The following is a 25,523-nucleotide window of genomic DNA, read 5'->3' on the forward strand; positions in this document are numbered from 1 at the left end:
TCCAGCATCAGTTCTATATCCCCGCCGTGTGTGTGTGTGTGTGTGTGTGTGTCAGATTGGTGCCCAACAGCAAAATCATCAGTGCCCTTCCACTTATGAAAACAAACAAATGTGGAGATGACCCGTCAGAAATAGACTGTCTTCACCCTGTGTCTAAGACATCTAACTTTGCCTCTGTTACGTCCTTTCCTCTCCTTCCTCTCCTTTATCCCAATCCCACTCTCCTCTCCCCCTTCCCTGTTGATCCTGTGCCTTCCCTTCTGGGTGTTTCTCACTTTACCGGACCAGAGAAGTGTCCCCCATCTTCAGTGCCTGCTGGTGATGGGTACGCATCCCGGGACCCCTCCCTCTGGCTTCTTCCAGGCCAGAGGCATGTTGCCACATATTGGCTGTGGGACCCACAGCCTGTGCACCACGAGGTTGCCCTCTCTTTCTCTGTTCCAGATCTCACTGAAACTTGCTCTCACCTCAGGCACTCATCTTCGTAGATGGATCCCCCTTTGTGTCACAGTTGCTGTGTGGGTCCATTTGGACTCTACAGTCACAGTTTGCAGTCTTCTCTCTCTCCTGATAGGCCACCTAAGGCTGCTGCCCTAACTGTTCTCCTTCAGCAACACCCCCTCCCTTCCTCCTCTTTGGGAATTTTAATTCCATCACCCCTTGTGGGGCAATGCTTTTTCATCTAATTGGGATATCTTCATAGACCAGTTTTTTGTGGACCATGGCCACTTATGGCGCTTTCTCAGCATTGATCTTTCACTCACTTCTTCTCCCCTTCTGCCTTCATTACACTGGTTGCTACTTGATAGCCTTTGCATTAGCAACCACTTCCCGTTGATTCTCTTGTTCCCTTCCCACCTCCCATTGGCCATGTCACCCCTTTGAGCTTTTCACTGTGCTGATTGGCCTCTATAACCTCTCAGATCGTTGTGATGGAGTTTCCAAATCACCAAATTTCTATTCCGAATGCGAAAATATTTTGTTGACACCTACCTACACAGGGAGAAACAATCTCCATGATAAAATAAGGGAAATCGGAGCTCGTACAGAAAGATATAGGTATTCGTTCTTTCTGCACGCTATACGAGATTCGAATAATAGAGAATTGTGAAGGTGGTTCGATGAACCCTCTGCCAGACACTTAAATACGATTTGCAGAGTATCCATGTAGATGTAGATAGCAGATCCGCCAACAAATCCACCGCAGTCTGCTGGTCAGAAAATAAAATGCAGTCCAATAAAATGTGGCGCACCTGATCTGCACTCCACAAGCACCACACATTGGAGAGTCCTCTCACTGGAGTAAGAACCCATGTGTCATAGGGCTATGGCCTATGCGAAGACGAGTAAGAAGCACCTCGCCTCACCGACATGGCTGAAAGGAGGTACTCCATAGCTGAGTTGTGGGCTTGACGACCGGAGCTTGTTATCGGTCACTGGCAGCCACCCATCTTCCCACTGACACATGACTTCGTACCTCGACAGTGAGGTGATAGCATGCAGAGGGATATCACAGCAAAATACCAGAGGATCATGACATGCCTCCCTGGCTGCTCGATCTGCCTTTCATTCCCCGCAAATCCAATGTGGCCAGGTACCCAGCATAAAGACACCACCTTCCCCAGTCGTCGTAGTTGTAGGAGGGCATCCTGGATATTCTGGGTTACTGTATCCGCTGGGTACAAACATTGTAGAGAGTAAAGGGTGCTCGAAGAATCTGAGCAGACAAGAAATCTAACAGCAGGAGAACGTCTCATCTGCTCTACTGCTCGCAAGATTGCAAATAGTTCTGCGTCGAAGATGGTAAATTCTGGAGGCAGTCTGACCTTGACAACATTATCCGGTAAAATGATAGAGCAACCAACAGAGTCCCCTGCTTAGAACCCCTCGTAAAATCAGCTACATGGTCGTGATACTCAGATAAAATATCAGACAATATTACATTAAAAACAAAAGTAGAGAGCTATCTCTCCTGTACCACACCAAATCTAAAATCATTCTGGGCCTCTCCAGTAATCAGGATGGCAGATGGTTAAAACCGTGGATTTGGGGTCGTACTGGCTCCACACCAAGTGACTCCAGCACACACTGCACATGGATCCCAAATGGCGTCGTTCCTCGTGAACAGTTGGAAAACAGGTGTTCCAGAGGTGGACGAGCAATAGTATGGGGTGCGAATGAAGTTAGAGCTGCAAGGAACTTACACGCCTGATGCACAATGAGGAAATGGCACCGGATGGTAAGTAGCAGCTCCCCCACCTCAGCATAGATGCTAGGTATGGGATTGGTCTGATAGGCACCCGTGGTCAGCCAAATCCCCTCATGATGGACAGCATCAACGATCTGTAAGTAAGAAGGCCTTACTGACCCATACACCGTGCAACCATAGTCCAGCCACGAACACACAAAAGCCCAATCAAACTTAAGGAGATGCACCCTGTTCGCTCCTCAAGACCTGTGGCTAAGGCGCTTGATGATGTTCAGTGCTGAGTTTCAGGTCTCTCAGATGTGGTAAGCACGACAACTGAGAGTCAAAAGTGAGGCCCAGGAACCACACAGTGTCTCTAAAATGTAGGATGGTGTGTCCCATATTCAAGCAGGCAAATTAAAAAGACGAGGAGAATGATTAAAATGAACACACACACACACACACACACACACACACACACACACACACACACACACACTTATCTGCAGAAAACTGGAATCGCATCTTTGAAGCCCATTCCTCTAACCTCCACACTATAAGTTGCAACTGACGGCTCACTACTGCAACACTGGAGGAGCAACAGAAAACAGCAAAATCATCTACAAATAAGGAGCACTGTACAGGACTCCTTACTTTATATATGGTACTGTTGATGGCTATGGCAAAGAGGATAACACTTAAAACACTGCCTTGTGGTACATCATTCTCCTGCTCAAATCGATCAGACAGCTTGTCACCAACTCGTGTCGTAAGAAACCGCTGAGACAGGAAAGACCATATGAAGATGGGGAGGTGGCCACGAAAACCCCATTGATGCAGTTGTGCGAGAAAACAATATCTCCAAGTAGTATTGTATGCCTTATATTGAAAAACATGCCAATACAGTGATGCTTACAGAGAAAAGCCTACTGAATAGCTGCCTCTAGGGGTGGGGGGGGGGGGGGGGGGTCCGATTGCCGACAGTGGACCGAAATCTTCAGAATCCACACTGAGAGTGGCTAATGAGTTGCCTAGTCTCAACCAGACCAAACGATTGTTAACCATTCGCTCCAGGGTCTTTCCTGCACAACTCATTAAGGCAATAATCCGATAACTACTGGGACACGTGCATTCCTTTCCAGGTTTGAGGAGAGGGATCAGAATTGCCTCCTTCCACAAGTTGGGGAAGTTGTTTGTCTGCCATATTAGATTAACACATTCAAGGAGGGTTTCCTTTGATGCTGCTGGCAAATGTTGAAGCATGCAGTACCAGATTTGATCATGATTGGGTCCAGTGTCATGAATCCCATTCAGTTCTGATTCAAGATCCCACATGGAGATAGGGGAATTGCAGGCCTTAGAACTGTTGGACCTGAAGTCCAACTTTTCCCTCTCTGCAGTGGCAGTAGTTTGTGCAAAATGTTCGGCCTGCATCTGAGCAACATCTCTGGGTGTTGTTTGGAAGCATCTCTGTTTCAGCACTGCTGCTATTGGTAAATGGCTGTGTTTACTGGAAATCCTCCAGATGGGTTCCCATACTTTTATAGAATAAATGGAACGATTGATGGAGTCCAGGAACGCTTGCCATGACCTTTTCTTACTCTCCCTAATGATGCGTCAAGCCTTGGCCCTCGAGACTCGAAAGGCCCTAAGGTTGTCTGCTGTTGGTCGGTATTTAAAATGTCGAAGAGCTGCACGCCTCTCCCGGATCATGGAACGGCACTCATCTTTCCACCAAGGTACTGTTCGCCTCCTAAGATGACCTGAGGACTGTGGAATGGAGAGGTCAGTGGCACAATGGATCACTCGTGTGATGTGGTCCATCCATCCTTGGAAGTTATCGCAGCGTTTGAACACAGTCAGCTGGCTGAAATGCATCCAATTAGCCCTCCTGACCATCCATTTTGGGGGCTTAACTTCAGGTGGTTAGCCATTTAGTAAGTGAAGGCGGATTGGGAAATGGTCACTGGAATGAAGGTCGTCAATGACCTCCCACTGAACGGAGTCTGGGTGGGGAGCAGAACAGAAAGAGAGGTCGATGGATGATAATGACCCAGTAGCAGTAGATAAATATGTTTGAGTACTCATGTTGAGGATGCACAACTCGTGAGACGTCATGAGGCTCTCCAAAACCCAATCCCAAGGGGAAGTATTGGTACAGCCCCATCAGACACGATGAGAACTGGAGGAGGAAGAATGGTCGCGGGAGTTGTGCGATAAGATCTCTGAAAGCCTCAGAGTCTAGTGCATATTGCGGAGGTAAATACAGTGAGCAAACAATGGTCCTCCAACACACACGAATTTGAACTGCTTGCAGGTCAGTAGCCAAGGGGAGGGCAGAGGATGGTGCACATAAGTGATGAACACTGTGACACCTCCCTTGGTCCTTTCCCCCTATAGGTCATCCTTGTGGTATAGCATACATCCCTGTAGCACAGGGACATCTATACCTTTAAAATGTGTTTCTTGTAAACAAAAGCATGAGGGACATGCCTGTGCTAGGAGTTTCAATTCCTCCACACGAGTCCTGAACCCATTCATGTTCCACTGGAGTATGGAAGCCATGTCATCAGCGTGATTTTAATTTACCCCTATCTTTGCACCAGGGAGGTGAAGCACTTGAAGAGCGAGGGGGACTGGAGGACTCCCTGGATCCAAGGCATCTAACTCCATGATACGTCCTCATCAGTCAGACAGGATAGAATGACGTCTGATGGCGCTCGGGACAGATTTTGACCCAAAAGTCGTGAGCCTTTCCCTGCAGCCTGTCCCTTTGAGGATGAGGGTGAAAGGGGGCATTGAGAGGCACTCTGCTTTTCTTGTACCTTCTGGATGCTCGCTGCAGAACTGTTGTTGGTCTTTCCTAGTGCAGCTGCCTGGATTGCTTTGTCCTTACTCTTTTTCCCTTGACATGTACACATGCAAGTACAGGTGCATGTGGTGGATACTGGTACACTAGGCATCGTCTGTGTCAAAGTGTCCGCCTTGAGAATAGGTTTCTGCACCATGGAATATTCTCTTTTGGCTGCGGCATAGGGGTCCACTTGGTCACCTTTATCTCCCGTATTTTACGTTATTCAGCAAAAACAGGGCAGTCTCAGCTCCAGCCTGGGTGGTTCCCACAGCAGTTGATGCAGATCGCCGGGATGGGCAGTCAGTCCCAGTGTCATGAGCAGCTTTTCCACAGTTCCTGCAGACCACTTCACCTCCACACCTCATGGTTGTATGGCCAAAACGCAGGCATTTATAGCACCACATAGAATTTGGAATGTAAGGTCGAACATTAAGTCGAAGGAACCCCACCGTAAGATGTTCTGGCAGTGTCGAAGGATTGAATGTGACAACGAAAGTGGCAGCTTTTTCAGTTGCTCCATTATTCCTGCACATTCGTTGCTCCGCATTGACTATTCCCTGGGCTGCCCATTCTTGGTTCAGTTCTGCTATGTTCATGTCCATGATATCTCGGTATGTGCTAACGCCCTTACTGGAGCTGAGAAAGGTGTGCATCTCAACAACGATACCACAGTCACCCAGCTTCTGCGATTTCTTAAGAAGGTCTACCTGCTTCAACCTGTTAATTTTGACCAACAATGAGCTATTACGCAATTGTTTTATAGATTTTTAATGTTCCAGCAAGGCCTTCCACGCCCTTATGGATAAAAAAGGGGAACACTTTTTCAAATGTCCCCTCCTTCCTCTTTATCACCAGAAACACATTGTTGTTCATGACCACATGAGAACTGTTACTGCAGTCCACAGTTTTCTTATTATCAGGAGGACTAGCCTCTCTCATTCTTCTGGATGAATGGGTGTGAATACTCCCAGGCGGTACACCCTTCCCGCTGGGAGGAGAAGAAGATAGGGTTCCATCTTGGTCCCATGAGCAGCTACGTAAATAAGGGTCCACTCAGACAGAGACCCGTTTGCTTGAATAAGCCTTATACAACTGTACGTGGTTTTCTGATTTATGAGGTGTTCTGTTTATCCTGTGGAGCATGTGTGTGAAACTGGCATATTTATGCACTGTTGGGTGACTGGATGAGCTGTGGATAACAGTGCTTGTGGATGTGGGTTTTCTGTAGATGAAGAATTCATGTTGGTGGTTGTTCCTTGTGATTGTGAGATCCAAAACATTTAGTTTCTTGCTTGTTTTTCTTTTTTTTTCCTATTTCCATATGTCATCCACATATCAGTACCAGTAAGTTATTTTGTACCCACCTTGTTTAACAATGTTACTGACTATTGTGTTCTCTATATGGTCCAAGAAAATGTTACCTAAGGTTCCACTGACCAAGGACACAAAACAAAAAGCATGCACACGCAAAACAACCGCTTCCCCATCACACACAGAGACATAAATAAGGAACAGAAGTCATCATAATTCCCGCTCCAGTTTTCATAGCCTTCTCGCAACATGCGATACACCTCTCAAGACGTGCGCAAACAGCAAGACGGCGTAATGTTCTCGGTCATAAGCAAAGTGCGGAAGTTTTGTTTTTCTGTATACAGAATCAGCTACATGCAGTCCAACAGACGTGAGTACACGAGTAACTCATTAACAGCCCAGTACACTCCGAAACTGGATTCCACAACACTACTGCAACCCCAAATGAATATTGCTGAAGTACTATGTTCAACTTTTAGTATTTGTTTACTAACAGCCACTCACACAGCTGCAGATGACATGATGTACACTGACAAAAAACGGCAACAGAAAAAAACACAGAAAATATGCCACAAACAGTGAGAATAATTCTTAAACACATTCCATAACATACAATAAATAAGGTAGTATGAAAGTATCCACAGAAAACTATACGTCAAAAAACGAACAGTAAAAATGTAAAAATTTGTTACTGTGTTTTGTATAACTGTGCTATTTTTCTGCATGTTTTAGATTTAAAAAAACTCACTGATGATGGTGATATTTGTCACCAAAACTAGTTTGGAAAAATAAATAAGTAAACAAATAACAAGGTGTTTTGCATCAAGGACGACTCAATTTCTGATACTGTTGACAAAGAAACACTATGACAAGTTTTTATTTGCAAAGGAAATCTAAAATATTGTGGGTAGTTCCTACTGAATACGCACAGAAATAATAAATAAAATGCTGCATGTACCTTTAGATGACATAATTTAAGTCACTGTACTGAAAATCAAAGCAAAAACTGACACAAATGTCACAATAGGTACTTGCCTCAGTGAAATTGTAAATGTCTGTCCTCCTCCTGTTACTATACTCTGGTTTTTCAGCCATTGCCGCTGCTTCATCAATCGTGGGGAATGGGCTGTCATCATCAGCATCAATATCATCTAATGGCAAAAGCTTGTCTCCTGCAAAATGCCAAGATATTGGAGAGTTTTTCAATAATTATTTACAAGTATCTGCAAGCCGCTTTCTCTAACTTCACGGTAAAATTATTGTTTGATTCACACAACGGAGCTGCAATAAATTTTTTTCTCAACAGGCAGTGAGAAGATGACATTGACAACATTAAACAAACTTAAACTTTAGTAAATATGAAATTCTGAGAAAACAATAACAATCATGAAAACCGTCACCAAAACGAAATGACAATTACAAGAACTTGCTACCAAATAGCAGCAGAGAGAAGCACACGCAAACAGATTGCAGGAAACAGATCAAGTTAGAGAAAAATCATGAGTGTCATTAAGGATCCTGGGAAACAAAATGAGAGACAAAATGAAAACCCTTCAACAGATTAAAATAAATAAATAATTTTAAAAAAATGACAACTCTAAGTTGGAACCTTTTATATGTGGGCAGCTGACAACACAGCAAATAAAATGTACTTGACAGGCATGAGAAAAATGGGCAAGCTGCAATGGGGGGAAAAAGAAAGAATTAAAAAAAAGCAAATAAAAAGCACCAAAGAAAGGAAAGACAGAAGAATCCACTGGTGTTAACAGGAAACAGTGATGGAAAGCGAAAGCAGAAGAAAACAATATCAATGTCAATGTCAATGCAAAGGCACAGAAAGTCAACCGAGTTCACTGAGTAGACAGTCAGAAATTTAAAGAATGTCAGGAATATAACAGGTGCTGTAGAGAAACTTTACACGTGTGAATTCGTTTTGTTCAGATGCTGGAGGAAGAAATGAAATGAGTATGTGGCATTGTTGGCCGGGAGGCCCCATCCCGGAAGTTCGGCCGCGAAGTGCAAGTCTTACTTCAGTCGATGCCACATTGGGCGACTTGCGTGCCAGTGATGAGGATGAAATTATGATGAGGACAACACAACACCCAGTCCATGAGCGGAGAAAATCTCCAATCCAGCTGGGAATCGAACCCGGGCCCGCTGCATGGGAGGCAACCAAGTAACCACTCGGGCGGACGTTGGAGAAAGAATTTTAACTGCACAAAAAGCAAAACAATCATCAAGGTTGTGGTCAGCATCACAGAACATACTCAGTGGTTCAGTATTGAGATTTAAAAGCACAGGAACACTGCATATCTCTACAAAACCTGAATAAAGGCTTACTTTTCAACACATAAATGTATGAAGTCAAGGTAAAAAATACTCAGCCTGTCTGTGAGACTGGATTTTTAGGCCCAAAATATATTTGCTCTTGAAATAAGTCTTCTTTTATGTCCACAAATTTGCTCAAGGTCTTAACAGGGTATGAATTCCATGACAAGTCTTGTTCTAAAATGTGTCTGAAGTAACCAACCGCAGATGTGATAACCTCTTTGTTGTATTCAAGAACAGTTTACTCGGTCATAACTTTCTTTGTGGAAGTCAGTGGTGTCAAATGTCATGGATAAGAAGGAAGTTTCTCAAGAAACCAATTCAAATGCCTTTGTTTTCCTACTGTCAAAGTACTTTGCTGTAAATAACATGACTTTTTCCATTTTGCAATTTTTCCATTCTTTCACTTACAATTTTAGGCCAGAAGACTTTCACAGGATTTGCCAGTTGTTGATTTACACTTTGCACAGTTATAAATGAGAAGAAAGTAAACTACAAGAATCAGCATACTGGAAGAAGAATCCTTGCACGATTCACAGATGTTGGCCGTTACTTTTCTGATGTACAAGTACAGAACTGCCAACCTCTTTTGCATATCTGCCCATCAAAGATGAAATAATTACTGAAGAGTATAGAACAGACAAGACCAAAGGGAAAGTATATTATCAGATTTGTTTCCCTTGGTGTTTGGCTGCTCTGTGGCAGAGCAACCATACACAATGGAAATGTCTTTGTGAAGGGAGGTGACATCTCTAGTGCCTAGCAATGTGAGAGGTGGAAAAAGAGCAGACATATTTCACATATTATTAGTGAATACTGTTTTCAGTATGTGTTGGCAGCTCTTGAACAAAACACTGTCCATGTAGATCAGCCAGAGCTAACAGACATTTTTTCCTCTAACTTGGAAAAAAAATTGAAACACCAAGGAGGAGCTGTGTGGCATAAATGAAAACTGGTAGGTGTGTTTCTACTATTCAAGTTTTGTATCAGTCGCATGCGAGTGGCACTATGAGGATGCAAAGCAGGTTGCTTAAAATACATGAAGTGACAGTCATGAGTGTTAGTTACCTTTGAGATTGAACATGGTGAGCTGATTTCAGTCAAGAATACATTTAAGATGACAAAGATGCCTTATTGAGTTTGAACGAGGTCATGTAATAGGGCTATGAGATGCTGGACGTTCCTTCCTATAGGCAATTATGAGGTTTGTGTCCTCAGCTGAGGGCCTCCCTTGGCATTTGTCAGTATTATTGAGGGCATTGGATCCATGGGGCACAGAAATACATGAACTACACATTACTAACCATCGCCACTTTATGCTAATAATAACGTGCTCACTATGCCAATCCATCATAACTGTATCTGACGTCTTACCAAGAACAAATACGAATTTATCAAGACTCCATTGTGGGGCTGAAAAGACATAAATTCCATCTCGAAACCCCACCCATTGGAAACAGTTCTGCCCAAGCAGGCGCACATCGTCACACAGCTACTGAGTGCATACTCTGGCCAGCATATACTGACACCACAGTTCGTCAACATTCCACGATAACACCAGCTCACATCCGTACTCACATGTGGCGGCTGGGTCCAAGCCTGCGATTCGTACATTCTGTGATATTGCACAAAGACTTGGCAGGAATGTAGCCACTGTTTACAATTGCTTGTAGCAATAATGTATGGTCACAAGAAGACTGGACTCTGGACGGCCACATGGCACTACTGAGGGGGAAGACCATTCTGTTCAGAGTATGGCTTTCGTGCATCGTACTGCATCTGAAACAGCACTCTGAGAAGCAGTTTGCACCACAGTGACACAACAAACTTTTAAAAATTGGTTACTTCAAGGACACCTATAAGCCAGACACCCTGAAGCATGCATTTCAAAGACCCCAAACCACAGCAATTTGCGACTTCAGTAGTGTCAAGTGAGAGCTCACAGTAGGGCAGTGTGTCTGTTGTGTTTTCTGATGAAAGCTGGTTCTCTCTCAGCACCAGTGACAGCCGTGTGTTTGTTAGGAGAAGACCAGTTGAGGGCCTGCAATCAACCTGTCTACATACTAGACAAAGTGGACCCACACATGGAGTTATGGTCTGGGGTGTGATTTCATATGACAGCATGTGACACTCCATGGCTATTCCATGCACTGGAACTGCAAATTTGTACATCAATCTGGTGATACGACCTGTTGTGCTGCAATTCATGAACAGCATTCCAGGGGATGTTTTTCAACAGGACAACACTCACCCATATACCACTGTTGTAACACAACATGTTCTATAGAGTGCCAACATGTTGCCTTGGCTTGCTCAATCATCAGATGTCTCCAGTTGAGCACATATGGGACATCGTTGGGCGACAACTCCAGCGTCACCCACAAACAGCATTAACTGTCTCTGTGTTAACCAACCAAGTGCAACAGCATGGAATCCATCCCACAAACTGACATCCAGCACCTGTACAACACAAGCAAACATATCTGCTTGCTTGCATTTAACATTCTAGCAGTTAAACGGGTTATTAATGTGACAGCATTTCACATTTGCAATGGCTTATCTCGCACTTACATTAACCTGTGATCTTTCAGTGTTACTTAAATACATTACCTAGACAAATGTATGCCTAGAATTTCACTACTCTACATTAATTATTTATTGGTGATGTTATTTTTTTGTGTCAATTTATTTGTCATGGACTTCTGTTAAATTTTAAAAATACGTTATGTACTTAAGAAAATGCGACCAACATACTGATGATAATATATTTTAACATACCTTTACTATTGTTACAGTTCCTTGCAAAATGACCAATGTCTCCACACTTGAAGCAGGTGGAAAGAGATGAACCACTATAATCATTATTACTGGCATTTGCCTTCTTCTTTTTCTTCCATTCCATCTTCTTATACTTCGCAAAATTCATTGTCTTCTTTCCTCGAACATATACCTTTTTCTTTATGTTTATCTTTACAAAGTTTTCATTTCCTTTCCCAGACACAATTTTATTTTCAAACTGCTCTTTCTTACTACATGTTTTAGTAACCTTTTTTGATTGTGAAGGGGCACTATCTCTGGCAACAATACTGCTAGCAATAGCACCTATATCAATCTCTCTAACATTTTTTACTGATCTCCGAGTTTCTGAATCTGTTCTCTCACTCCCAGTACTTTTAGAACTTTGGTTAGTTTTATGAACATCCACTGAATCTGAAAAATGTTTACTCTCCATGCTCAATTCTATATTTTTTGGCACCCCACAGTCTGAGATTTTCAAGCTCTCCACTTCAGGTTGTATCATATTTCCCGCATAGTTTCCTTCCTGACATCTATCACGCAGTCCAAAATGAACCTCTGTTCCTGTGAGTTGTGAATCATCTGAATTTGTAACACATGAGGCCAAACTGCTGATTTGATTAACCACAGAATTGCAACTGGAAATCAAATCATTCTCCAGCCTCATTTTCTTCACTGCTCTTGATTCAGTAATGGACCCATCAACAACATCTGACCGTTTAAAGCTAGATGAAAATTTTCTCTTGGAAATTAGTTTCCTTTTGCGCTTGATCCCCGTCTCATCTTCAGATTCACTGTTGTAGACAACGTCCTCATCACTGTACAATGCCTGACTGTGTGCATGTATGGAACTGCTGATACACATTTCTTGGCACTCTGGTGGAGAACAATTTGTTAAACCAACTATCCTAGTATCTTCTGAAGATGAAGAGTTCTCACAATCTTGGGAGCTGAGATTTGACACACCACTATCATAATCAGTATGTCTTTCCACCCAACCTTTGTCAAGTTTCCTTTCGGACACTAACACAGGTTTCATACAGTCTGTTTCCATGAGAGCTTTGTTTATTATGTTTGTGGCTTGGCAATTAATTGGAAGGGTTCCAGTTACTATTCTGTACCTGCATTCTTCAACATTTTGTAAAGCTGGTGTCCTACAGTCGGTGCTCAATGAATTTTCATCTACAGGGGTGTCTAGATTCCCTGCAGCCACAACAACAGGTTCCTTATTTTCTTGGTCCTCCATTAATGAGTCATTTAGCTTGCAAGCTGCAACTGATTTGCGTTGTGAGAGCGATTTTCTAGGATTGCGTTTCGAAAATTTTGAACCAGAAAAAAGTTTCTCTGAAAGTACAAATGAAGAGGAACGTTTTAATGAAGGTTTTGTACTTATCTGTCCGATATTAATGGATTGATTTTGAGACTTATTAAGATGTGCACCCCACACAGTCTCAGTATTGCATACAAACCCTGTGTCAAAAGAGGCTGAACCACATTTTTCCTCTGACAAAGTTTTCTTTTTCTCTGCATCATCATTTTCATTTTGAATGTCCTTAAGAGCAGGTCTGAATACCTTGTGCTTTTCATCAGAAACAACAGACTTTACAGAACACTTTGGAAGGTCAAACTCCGCTATAGGCAGCGTCGTCTCTAAGCTGCTGTCACATGACACCGACACAGAGTTTTCAATATCATCTGAAAATGATTCTCTTAGAGATTCTTCTAGAGCTAGAGTCTTTAGTTTGTAATATATCTTGTATGCATCTCTTACATGCGTCGGTGCTAATTTGATGTCTGCCTGCAACAACAAAATATTGAATTATTAGTTACATAAGTAATAAATAAAATATCTTCATCTATATTAGACATCCCATTTTAACAAGAGTGCATATTCTGTACTGTAACACTAAGTAATAAACAAAGTTACACTACCTTAGTATGAGTTATTCTACAAGAAGAAAAACATGTGGGATCTTGATTGTCTATTTAAGAATACTACCCAGACTAGTGTTCACTGCCTCTCAGCTCCCTAATCCTCAAACAACAGCCACAATATCATTTTTCAAATGACATTATTTACTTTCAGATTTGATACCGCTGTACACTGAGTGTCCCTCCCTCCAAGTCGAGCACATTTTCTCTGATGTTTGGCAGACATTTCCAATTTCGTATTAGCAATGTGTAGCAGAACTCAGCCTAAACAAATACTGGTCATCACATCTTTTACGTGCGACACCCATTGTCAATGGAAAGTGTTGGTTTATTTCCTGTTTCTAACAAAATTATTTAACAGGTGCAGTAAAAAATGAAGTGTAACCAATACTCCAACGGCGACTCCGCCCTGGCCCACACTAACTGCTGCAGTGCTGCTCAGTCACAGCTGGAGTGCTGTTTATTCTATGTCTTTCACCTTCCTTGTTAATACACATTAATAAAATGAATATCATACTGGACTGAACTGGGTCTGCTCTACTGAATGGATACACCAAATTCCATTTTAAAAATAATTTTGTTTATAATGGGAAACAAACTGACACTTTCTGTTGACACTGGGTGTCGCATGACAGATGGGTAAGCAGAATTCGTTTAGGCTGACTCCAGCTACACGCTGCAAATACAAAATTGCAAATAACTGCCAAAACACCAGAGAAAATATACCTGACAATCTTATAAGCAACACCCTGTATATCGTAATAATGTATGCTTTCTGCAGATCCGCCAGCTTACAATTCAGGTACATAATGTGTTCAGGCATTCGTTTCTATATTATAGTGTCGTGAAATATGGGGTGGAAAGTTTTTCTCTCCACACACTCCCCCCCCTCCCCCCCCCCCCCCAAAAAAAATAACCAAAATGAGTCAATGAAAATCTGAGAGGAACTTTGGAGTTAATGTTCTGACTGTGTACAATCACATTATTATCGATTAAAAACGGCAAAAGTACAGCTACATTAAAATTATCCTGTGGTTAGGTGAATTGGAGTATGTCTATTTTGTTTCAATATGACTATTTGTACTAAACTAAAATCTCATGGCCAGCCGGTGTGGCCGAGTGATTCTAGGCGCTTCAGGCTGGAATCGCGCGACTGCTACGGTTGCAGGTTCGAATCCTGCCTCAGGCATGGATGTGTGTGATGTCCTTAAGTTAGTTCGGTTTAAGTAGTTCTAATTTCTAGGGAACTCATAACCTCAGATGTTAAGTCCCATAGTGCTCAGAGCCATTTGAACCATTTTAACATCTTATGGAATAACACAATTTGTTCAGAAATTCTGAAACAGGTAATTCTGCCAAGATAATCAGGAGTAGAACAATTAGTATAACATTGAGAGGCAGTGAAGGTACATGTCATGCAGTGTGTGAACTGCAAATGAGGAAGAACACAGTTGAAGAATGAGTTACAAATGTGTGGCCCAGTACTTGAGTCAACTTATTGATAAGATAACAATAATCAATACTATGCTAGAAAATGTGAACACTGTCTATCTTGCCTTTAACAATCTCTATTAACAAGTATTAACAAACTGGTTTAATTTCTTCATACAACATACATGGGCCTGTAAGAGATTTGCATATGTACAAAATATCACAATTACTTAAACAAAATGTTTCCAATTCCTTTGTCAGCAACTGCTGCTCATTCACTTTAAAAATTAGCCACAATAATGATAAACATTATGAGGTGTGATCTGCTTTCGCATTAGCATTCAGAACTGATTTGATTCATTCATCCAGAAACCATCTAACAATGATACAAGATTTGTCATTGTAATACAATGAAAATAAATAGCTCAAAACACACACACACACACACACACACACACACACACACACACACACACAGAGAGAGAGAGAGAGAGAGAGAGAGAGAGAGAGAGAGAGAATACATAAATATGATTTTACGAGAATAGGACAAGTAATAAACTGTGGCCTTCATGAAGGAACCGTCCCCGCATTTGCCTGAAATGATTTAGAAAAACCAAGGAAAATCTAAATTAGGATGGCTGGGCAGAGAAAACTTCATTCTCCCAAATTTAAGGTCTGTGTCTTAACAACTGAAAAGCCTAATTTGGTTTGTTCTTCTTGCAACATGTTCTTTGATTTACTCACAGTTTCCACCAGATATATTAGGAAAATATCTATTCATAGCCACAAATGGAATTTACACATTTAAAGGGTGAAGGCAAGGAGGGGCTTGACCATATGGGAGGTCTGATCCATATCTGGATCTGCCAACAAATGCTTGTAGCATTGATTTTAACAATGATCAAGAGTTACACAGGAACCCAGCCATGCCTCTGTTGACAGTTAAGAGTGGAAAATGCAAGTTTTGCCTATGATGCAAACTTTCTTTGTTTCTTCACTAATTTTGTATTGTGTCTCCCTTTGTAGGGTACTGATTGAAACACAGTACCACATGAACATACAAATTTTTGTTTGACAAATAATTTCATTGGATATCTAATGACATATTGCAAAGTATGCTGACCTAAACATCCACTTCTACACCTACATCCATACTCTGCAAACTATTGTGAAGAGCATGACGTAGGGCACTTTCAATTGTACCAGTTATTATGGCTTCTTCCTGCTCCATTCATGTATGGAGCATGTGAAGAATGACTATTTAGATGCCACTATGCACACTGTAATTAATCTAATTTTACCCTCTCAATCCCTACAGGAGCATTATGTAGGGGATTGTTGTGTATTCCTAGAGCATTTGAATCCACTTTTTGATACTCAGTCGGCGGACTTTCTTAAGACAGTTTGCTTTTATCTTCATTAGTCTACCAGTTCCATTCTGTCAATATCTCTGCGACATTCTCCCATGGGTCAAACAAACCTGTGCCCATTCATGCTGCCTTCTCTGTATATATTCAATATCCCCTGCTAGTTATATTTGGTTTGGTCTCACATTAAAACTCCTCCCGAACAGGCCATGAAGGCCCAACGGCACCGACCGGCCGACATGTCATCCTCAGCCCATAGGCGTCGCCAGATGCAGATATGGAGGGGCATATGGTCAGCACACCGCTCTCCCTGTTGTATGTTGGTTTCTGAGACCGGAGCCGCTACTTCTCAATCAAGTAACTCCTCAGTTTGCCTCACTAGGCTGAGTGCACCCCGCTTGCCAACAGCACTCGGCAGACTGGAAGGTGACCCATTTAAATGATATCCCAGGCCAGCAGCACTTAACTTCGGTGATCTGACGGGAATTGGTGTTACAACTGCAGCAAGGCCGTTGGCTTTGGGTCCCACATAATTCAGCAATATTCTAGGAAGTGTCATATAAGTGATTTGTGAGCAATCTTCTTTGTTAACTGATTACACTTCCCTATTATTCTAGCATTATCCACATCAGTCACAAACAAATATGGGTACTGGCCTTATGGCCAAGCCAGCACAACCATAACTAACATCTTCAGAGTTATGAATTTTTCCTGGTTATTAAAGAACGCAGTTTTTTTTCCCCCCTGGACTCTGTTCAATTCTACGAGTTGTTCAGTTCCAGAGTGTCTGTTTTGGAAATATTAACACTGTAGTAATAAGAAGAAGACCTCATTCTGATGGGGAAATGAAACTGGCCTGTTTTCTGTGATGAATGAAAATAAAAGCATAGTGCTTCAAAAACTTCCAGTTTAGACAGAAAGACCTTACAGCATGGTGTAACACCTAATTATAATTCAGAACACGTTTCCTGTAGCGCTCAGAAAAGCCATTGGTCAATTATCTGAAAACGACAAATAATCATTATAGTTTATGCCCAAAAACTACTAGTTTGGAGAAGATGACAACATTTGGTAAAAATGCTGTCTAATTAGTACAATATGAAACAAGCATCTTACGCCCGGCTGAGAGGTTTCTTTCTACACAAGCAGAATAAGTGTCACTGTGTAAACCCAAATCTACAATCATAAGAAGAGCTATTGCATTCAATGGGCCAACTGTTGTAGAGTTTTTTTAAAAATGTGAAGGAGCTGTAAACTAGACAAAAACTTAAAAAAACTGACTGTAATGGATTTTGAATGTTGACAAAAAACGAGGTACCAACAGTGTACATACCTTGAAAAGCTATTGCTAAAAAGTATTCAGAAGTTACTTTTGGATACAGATGTACCTTGGTAACTATTTTTTGTGATATATCTGCCATTGGAACCTCTAAATTTTTTTCTATATCTAAGAGTGAGAGTACCTGATCTTAAAACCAAAGATCTCACCTTCAGGATGTAGATTTGTTGCATATGCTAGAAGTCTGAACTTTACTGAGGCCAGTTTTGAAGTACACTACATGTAAAAAAAAAAAAAAAAACACCTTATTTAGTTATGTCAGACACCTGCGATCAACACTTAAGTTGTCATATAAATACGAAAGTAGCATCATATTTCTGAGTATTTCGCCACTTATAAGTCTCTGGATGATGGAGTATTTGGCTCGTTTAAGGTATCTTCAGTCAAGCATCTGATGGATAGATACGAAGGTAATCCCAAAAGTGAGGTCTCCTATTTTTTTATAAGTACATGGACCTGTTTATTTCTAAAACAGTTTAAATCAGTTTACAGCTCGAACATTTAGCTATTTTTTGACATAATCACCATTTCTGTCGATGCATTTTTGTAGACGCTATGTTAGTTTTTTTTTTTAACCTAGGGAACAGGTGATAGTCACTGGGTGCCAAGTCAGGACTATAGGGTGGGTGGGTGATTATGTTCCACTGAAACTGTTGCAGGAGAGCAACGGTTTGCCAAGCGATGTGTGGGCGAGCGTTGTCATGGAGAATGTGTACGTCCTTGCTCAACATTCCTCTTCTCCGGTTCTGAATTGCCCGCTTGAGTTTTTTCCGAGTCTCACAGTACCTGTAAGCATTAATTGTGGTCCCATTGATTCAGCTCCGACAACAAGATGAAAGAAGAGGTTCATAACTTTCTGAACAGCATGGCGGCAAGCTGGTATGACATGGGCATACAAAAACTGCCACAGCGTCTACAAAAATGCATCGACAGAAATGGTGATTATGTCGAAAAATAGCTAAATGTTCAAGCTGTAAACTGATGTAAACCATTGTAGAAATAAACAGGTCTATGTACTTATAAAAATAGGACAACTTACTTTTGGGATTACCCTCGTAGTGAGCAATCCTAGCCACCCTAGACAAGTTCAAGACATTTGGAACCAATAGAAAAACTTGTGTCCAATCAATGACAACACTAAACACATTAAATTGTATTTAAAATACTTGAATTTATTCTTTTAAGTCATCATTATTTATTTATGTAATTGACTGTCCAGTTGTGGTAGAAGTCCCTGACAAAAATGTCACCTGTAAACTTACTTCCTCTACACAGATTCTCATGCCTTCTGGCTCACCTTATCAGTCAGCAGAATGTGTAAGTTTAAGTGAATAGACTGTACACCCTTCTGCCTCACACTGAATTTCAGCTGGTACTAGTCCCGTATGTCACACTTCTCCTAGTGCAGGTCTGACATCTTAAATGCCTTCAGTTGTTTTTCTCAAAGCTATTAAACCTAGGACAAAGTTCAAAGTTCAGAGACAGAGGAAGAAAACCAGGAAACGCCCAAATTTTGACAGATACCTTCACCACTGAAAAACAAACAGAAGAGGAATTCCAGAAAAGAGCAGAATCAAAGGCTTAGGTTTTTTAAATATAAAATGTAAAAAGGATGATAGTGACAGTAATTGTAGAATTTAATTTTTGTGATTGTGACTGTGACCTAGAAGTATTTGAAAATGAAGTTCAGAACTAAAAATGTGACATGTGTTTTCCTCTCAGTGAAAATTTGGGACAAGCAGTCAAAGGCACACTATGCAGGAAAAACAGTGGTGCACAACACAGAAAGAACACTTGCCAAAGAAACCAAATAAAATTACAATGAAGTAAATTTTCTGAGACTGAAGGCTACAGGACACACATTTACATCCAGAAAGCAAAGGTAAATCTAAAAAATGTTCAAATGTATGTTAATTCCTAAGAGACCAAACTGCTGAGGGCGTCGGTCCCTAGACTTACACACTACTTAAAATAACTTATGCTAAGAACAACACACACACCCATGCCCAAGGGAGGACTTGAACCTCCAGCAGGAGGGGCCATGCAATCTGTGACATGGCACTTCAAACCGCTTGGCAACTCCGTGTGGTGGAATATATCTATTTCTCCATGCAGAACACTGTATTTAAATTATCTGTCTCAGAGAACACATGAATGATAGCAGATGTGATCCACAAAACTACAACTCAATGTCTTTGACAGAGATTTATTGTGGACTCTTAGCAAATTTTCTTTGCTCAAACACAACAAGATTTCTGTAATGGAATAATCCTCTCCATGCCAAACAGCATGGATTCTGAAAACACTGACTATGTGAAACTCTAATTGCACTTTTCTCACATGACATACTGAAAGCCTGGGTTCAAGACAGTCCGGTAGATGCAGTATTTCTCGATTGCAAAAAAGCTTTTGACTCGGTACCACACCTATGCTTAATATAAAAAATATGATCCTATGGGTATCAAGCAAAATTTGTGGAAGGACGGAGGATTTTTTGGCATGGAGAACACAGCAATTTGTCTTTGATGGACAATAATCAACGTGTGTGTGTGTGTGTGTGTGTGTGTGTGTGTGTGTGTGTGTGTGTGTGCGCGCGCGCGCACGCGCCTCAGGGAAGTGTGTTGGGTCCCTTGCAAGATTAACAATAATCTCAGACTTTTTCACAGATGATGCCATTATCTACAATGAAGTACAGTCCGAAAGAATCAGCACAAATATTTAACATTTCCAAGTGGCACAGATTTGGAAATGTGCTTCAAATGTTCAGAATCAAGTAGAATTGTGCACTTAAAAAAAAAAAAATAAAGAAAGAAGCATAATTCTGTCACTGCAATACATGCGTGTCACAGCTGGAATCGGCCAACTGATACAAATTCCTGGGTGTAGCACTATGTAGGGACATGAAATGGAAGTATCACATAGCCTCAGTTTATTGATAGCATACTAGGGAAATGCAGTCAGTCTGCACAGGAGACTGCTTACCCTATAGGGCCTAACATTGCCCAAGTGTGTTGGATTTCTAAGAAACAGAAATTGAACGTATACAGACAAGGGCAGAACAAATGGTCACAAGTTTCTTGACCTGTGGGAGAGTGTCAACTGTATGAATATACTAAAACCCCTACATAACACTCCCACAGGGATTGTGAGTACCTGATTAGATTAATTACAGCATGCACAGAGGCATTTAAACTCATTCTTTCCGCGTTCCGTAGGTGAACGGCAAAAAGCCCTAATAACTGATACAATAGGACGTACCATCTGCCACACACTTCACACTGACTTGCAGAGTATGGATGCAGATGTATTTAGTGTTAATAGTCTACATAAAGGATAGCTCTTAAAACAAACTTTGTTTTTTCGGTATATTTATAATGTTTATTAAAAGCAGACAGCAATTCAATTTAACAACCTGCAGTAAATATGTAGAAGTGTTAAAATTTGGAAATGCCTTAAATGTAAGCCAATATAAATAGTGTTAATAAAAATATAAAGTTAAATCTAGGTGGACAGGTTATTATAAACATTTCATAGCATCACAGTAAGTGTCAAAACTACTTTCCACACATTTCTATCGCATCACCCAACTTTGTGAAATTCTGCAAAATCTTATTTATTAAAAGTATGATTACAACAATACACTTCATCTCAATGTAATACTGGATTATGATCAGCAGAAAGGCACATTTACTAATAGATTAAGATATCGGACGAAGTCCTTCCTCAGATGTACACAAACTAACCCCCCCCCCTCCTCCCCCATGTCAATTTTGACTGCACAGATCAAATGAATGTAACAATACCAGATGTCTGCGCCATCCCATGACGTACCGGCAGTGTGGCACGTGACATCAGAACGTAAGCATGCAAACAGAAAGAGAAAATAACACAATTTTTTTGCATCTATATTATCTGACTACACCACATGGTGATCACTTCTTCTTTCATATCATAGATAAACAGTGATGTAGGCTTTACAGCACAGCACATCATCTTCCGAAGCCTAACAAAGAACAGTAGACTTTTCAAATTGAAACCTGCAGTGGAGCCTTCCCCCTCATTATTTTTAATGGAAGCTGCCAATGAATTGTAGTTGACTTTTTTGTTATTTATACACTGGTATGGTGAGGCAGTGAAACAATTAGCATGATATGCTAGTTCAAGAAAAAAATCATAATTCAAAATACCAATGTGTCTACTCATTCCAAATAAAGTTAACTAAAACGTGCTTTCTTGGAATATATATCACTAACCTAGGCTTCACTTTCATAGATTATGCCTGTGTGTTTGTGTGTGTTTTTTTAAGTCACGTCCTTGCATTACATCTTTTATCATCATGACTAACTACTACACGCATCTGTGTAACACGAACAGACGTAATAAAAAAGTGAATTGCTAATGAAAAATTGAACTGGTAAATACAGGTTAGTTTGAACATAATTAAGTGACTGGGTTTGGCTCGAGGGATGCAATACAATCTTTCTCACTAGAAATTATTATCAGTACGCATACAAACCAGTAGGCTGCAAGAAGCAGTGAAATTTTGCTGTAAATCACAATACATTATTGTATATGTTAAAGGAATATCTATCTCCTGCAATTAAATACTTAGATTTCATATAACAAACCTATGATACCTAATGTAAAGAACACAAAGTAATGAGAAGAATTGTATATCAGAAGCAGCTACCAGGATTTCTCTCTACAACTGATAAGACAATTCGTTGGTGTCTGTACGGCAATAATTTCATGCTGCACGAGATTATGGCTCTAAACCTCATTGGAAGGCCATCATTGTCATTTACTATCCACCGATGTATTAGAAACCCACACTGTAATCCAACATTATAATAGGTTTAAGTATAAACTGTTAAGATACAAACGTGATACAGGCTGTTGTATTCCATTCACTCTACTTAAAACTGATGAGGACTCATCTTGAACATCAAATTGCTTTGGGCTAATCAGCACATGTAGCAAAATATTTTCACATAAAATAATGTAAAGAGGGTACACCTACTAACTTGAGAACTAGAATTACAATTAAATTTTCGCATTTATAGAATCCCCCAATGTTCGTATCTCAATTGCATCTTCACTCAAACCAACACATTTAAATGTCCCACGAGTATTAAAGTCTTCGACATATGTACCAAAACCTATACATGTTGTATGGTAGGTATGAAAATGGATTATCAAACCTACAATGACTTGCTTGATAGTTCTGCTTCCTTCTAGAACTGCAATGCTTTTCACTTATAACACATTAATCAGAACTGAAAACTGACATAACTGCTGGACTAACCTTAGTAGGATTACATCCATTTTTCTTCACAAACTCACTTTCCCAGAGCCTCACTTGCCGCTTTGATTTTTGATATTTAGACTGGAAGCCTGGATCGTCTAACAAACCCATTTTTCTGGTACTAATATGTGTTATTACACAAACTAACTTTTCATGTGTACACACTTATTCTATTTATGTTACTTCGCCACTTCCCGCGTTTCACACCACGGCACAAAGGCATCTGTGAAATAATATTAAGAACTCTTAAGAATACGCAGCAGTAGTTGATTGACTTCGTTTTTATTTGCAGAATTGCAACATAAAAAACAATCCAAACCCGTATTTCGCAGGAAGCGAAAGTTTTAAGTTAACTATTTTTGCACAAAATTTGTTAACTTTCGATATATACCGCGTTGATTTGAAATGTCGACTGTCGCATGGTTATACGAGTGGCGTCGAGGTATCGACTTTCAGTTGTTGTCAGGTAGTGACATCTGGTTTAATACTTCGCGAGATTTCAAGATGGCAAAAGTTGTTACAGGGTGGTGTGTGCAATGAGGGTTTTGTATTGTTTATGAGTGTAGTTGAATGGATTGACCATGGCGGAGTATAATATAGACATATCAAAGCTTCCTGAAGACGTCAGGGACAAATTAGCAGAGCTGGATTTGGAACTATCTGAAGGTAATGTATATTTACATCGTTTTAAATGTTGCAGTGCTCTCACAAGTCATCACAAATCGATAGTTTGTATGTTCACGCTGCAAAATTTGCGGTGAAGGTATCTTTTAAAATAGCGAAAGTCAGGCATCTTTGTCACTTTCGGTTTTAGCGTCGGAATAATTTTATACTTGTAAAAAATTGGAGGAATGTAATAGCATGTAGCATCTATGAGTCACATAATGTGTGTTTCTGTTTATTTGCTTCTCAAAAATACTCTGTTTGATTATATACAGAGTGTATAGTTTTTGTTGTGTGTGATGATGTGTTGCTTTGGCATGTGGAGCGATTATTCTCCTTAAACTATGACAGTAATGAAAGTTGTGACATTCAAAAATCGTGCACAGACGCCGCACCCGCTACATCTTTTCTACAGAACGTCTTACAGGATTTTATTGTAATTTCTTTGCAATGTGCAGTTCTTCGGTGGAGCGTTTATCATAAATTTCGTGCCCATATGCCGGCTTCTTTCCTCTGTTTATTGGTATGGTCTGTCTGTTAAATCAGTTTTTATATTTATTTTGTATGCTCATTTGCAGTGTACACAAAGTTTCTAAACATGGGATTTACAGCTCTCATTAGCTAATTTACCTTCCCTTCTTTCTCGTGTAATGTACTGTAGATTCCGAAAGATTAGCCGCGAAAAACACGCCTAATGTACTGTTGCTGGAAGCCCACTCTTTTTTTGTGGTTAAACCATGCCGGCGTATTACAAACATTTCTTGCATGCATTGTGCTACATCGGCAAAGTGTTGTTAGGTTTCCACACTGGCGTTATCCATAATATCTCTCTGTATCTGCGATTGCAACTTTACAAGGCATTCCAGCGAGTCTTCGCAACACACACACACACACACACCTCGTGGCGTTATCAGGAACGATTTGTATATCAACGTGTCATATTGCCGCCCACTTGTCAGCCTTACCCTTGTACGTTGAAGAAGCTACAGTATCAGTTTAGAAAGCGTTTTTGGATAATGCTTTCCTAAAGGCATGTGGCAAACTATCATGTTTATGGTAAATTGCGGACCAAATGCACCACAGATAAAACTGTTGTCAGTCATTTTTATTTAATAACGTCGTGCTGTAGTTTGCTGGTTGTGCCATCGATGATACTATATCAACTCCAATCATGACTCGGATTGACAAAGTCGCTCAGTAGATCGAGTACTTTCACATGGGATGTCGATGAAAGACAAATGGTTAACAGTCTTCATCCCCTGCCATTCAACCCTGTAGAGAAAACTCTTGCTTACATCATCCCCTGTTATTTGTGCATGGTCAGAGACGTCGTCTGCTGGAGAAAACGTCAGAAATAGTGTTTTGAAAAATATTCTCTGCAGTCGAATTCATAAAATACATTTTTAAGAGTGGTATACAAATTTGTCATTATATTGTGCGAGAAAGATTTGAAAATGTATTTTATCAGATACTGGAATATAGTTTGCGTATTTCTTACACTCTAATCAGACGACATGAGACTGCTTATAAACAAGAAATATGAAAAGATACAATCCATTGAAATGGAGAGCTATCTTGAAGAGGCAGTATCATGACACGAAATTTGTTCAGTGCATTGTGATAAGTGCGTAGTAATAATTGAAAAATTGTGCCAGACTCGACTTGAACCCAGATTTACAGCATGTCGTAAGCAGTCGCCTTAGCCACTAGACGAACTACGCTTTCGGGCTTGAATCAAACTTTTCATAGTCACTGATGTTTACGCCTATGCTTTCCAAACATGAAACATTGCGGGCTAAAGTCCCGGTCTCGCATAGATTGAGTGTTCATTAATTTGGAAATTGTACAGCTGTACTGTAAGGTGAACTACGGCAGTACTGTTCAACAGCACAGTAGACAATACGAAGCAAGTTCTTCCCGCGCCTTGTCCGCAAATGGAAGTGGCATAACAGGTAGTCCGGATAATGAGCGATCCTTGCTGTGGTCCAGAGATTATATATAGTTATCTG

At 40.7% G+C, this 25,523-nt stretch overlaps 1 protein-coding gene across 2 annotated transcripts in view; it reads right to left on the minus strand.

Annotated features, from left to right (window-relative positions):
- Positions 1-23,224, minus strand: part of LOC126196938 (ATP-dependent DNA helicase Q4) — a 139,816-nt gene extending 116,592 nt beyond the window's left edge. The window contains exons 1-4 of one of the 2 annotated variants that reach the window (XM_049934600.1): positions 23,171-23,224; positions 22,852-23,074; positions 11,460-13,275; positions 7,389-7,525 (exon numbers count right to left, since the gene is read on the minus strand). In XM_049934600.1, the coding sequence (XP_049790557.1) occupies positions 7,389-7,525; positions 11,460-13,275; positions 22,852-22,962 (2,064 nt within the window). In that variant the 5' untranslated portion in view covers positions 22,963-23,074; positions 23,171-23,224. Of the gene's footprint in view, positions 1-7,388; positions 7,526-11,459; positions 13,276-22,851; positions 23,125-23,170 lie in introns of those variants that run through there. The other variant, XM_049934601.1, reaches the window with a different exon arrangement.
- Positions 23,225-25,523: the final 2,299 nt, after the last annotated feature.

Source organism: Schistocerca nitens, chromosome 1 (genome assembly GCF_023898315.1).
Source record: "Schistocerca nitens isolate TAMUIC-IGC-003100 chromosome 1, iqSchNite1.1, whole genome shotgun sequence".
Taxonomy (NCBI): domain Eukaryota; kingdom Metazoa; phylum Arthropoda; class Insecta; order Orthoptera; family Acrididae; genus Schistocerca; species Schistocerca nitens.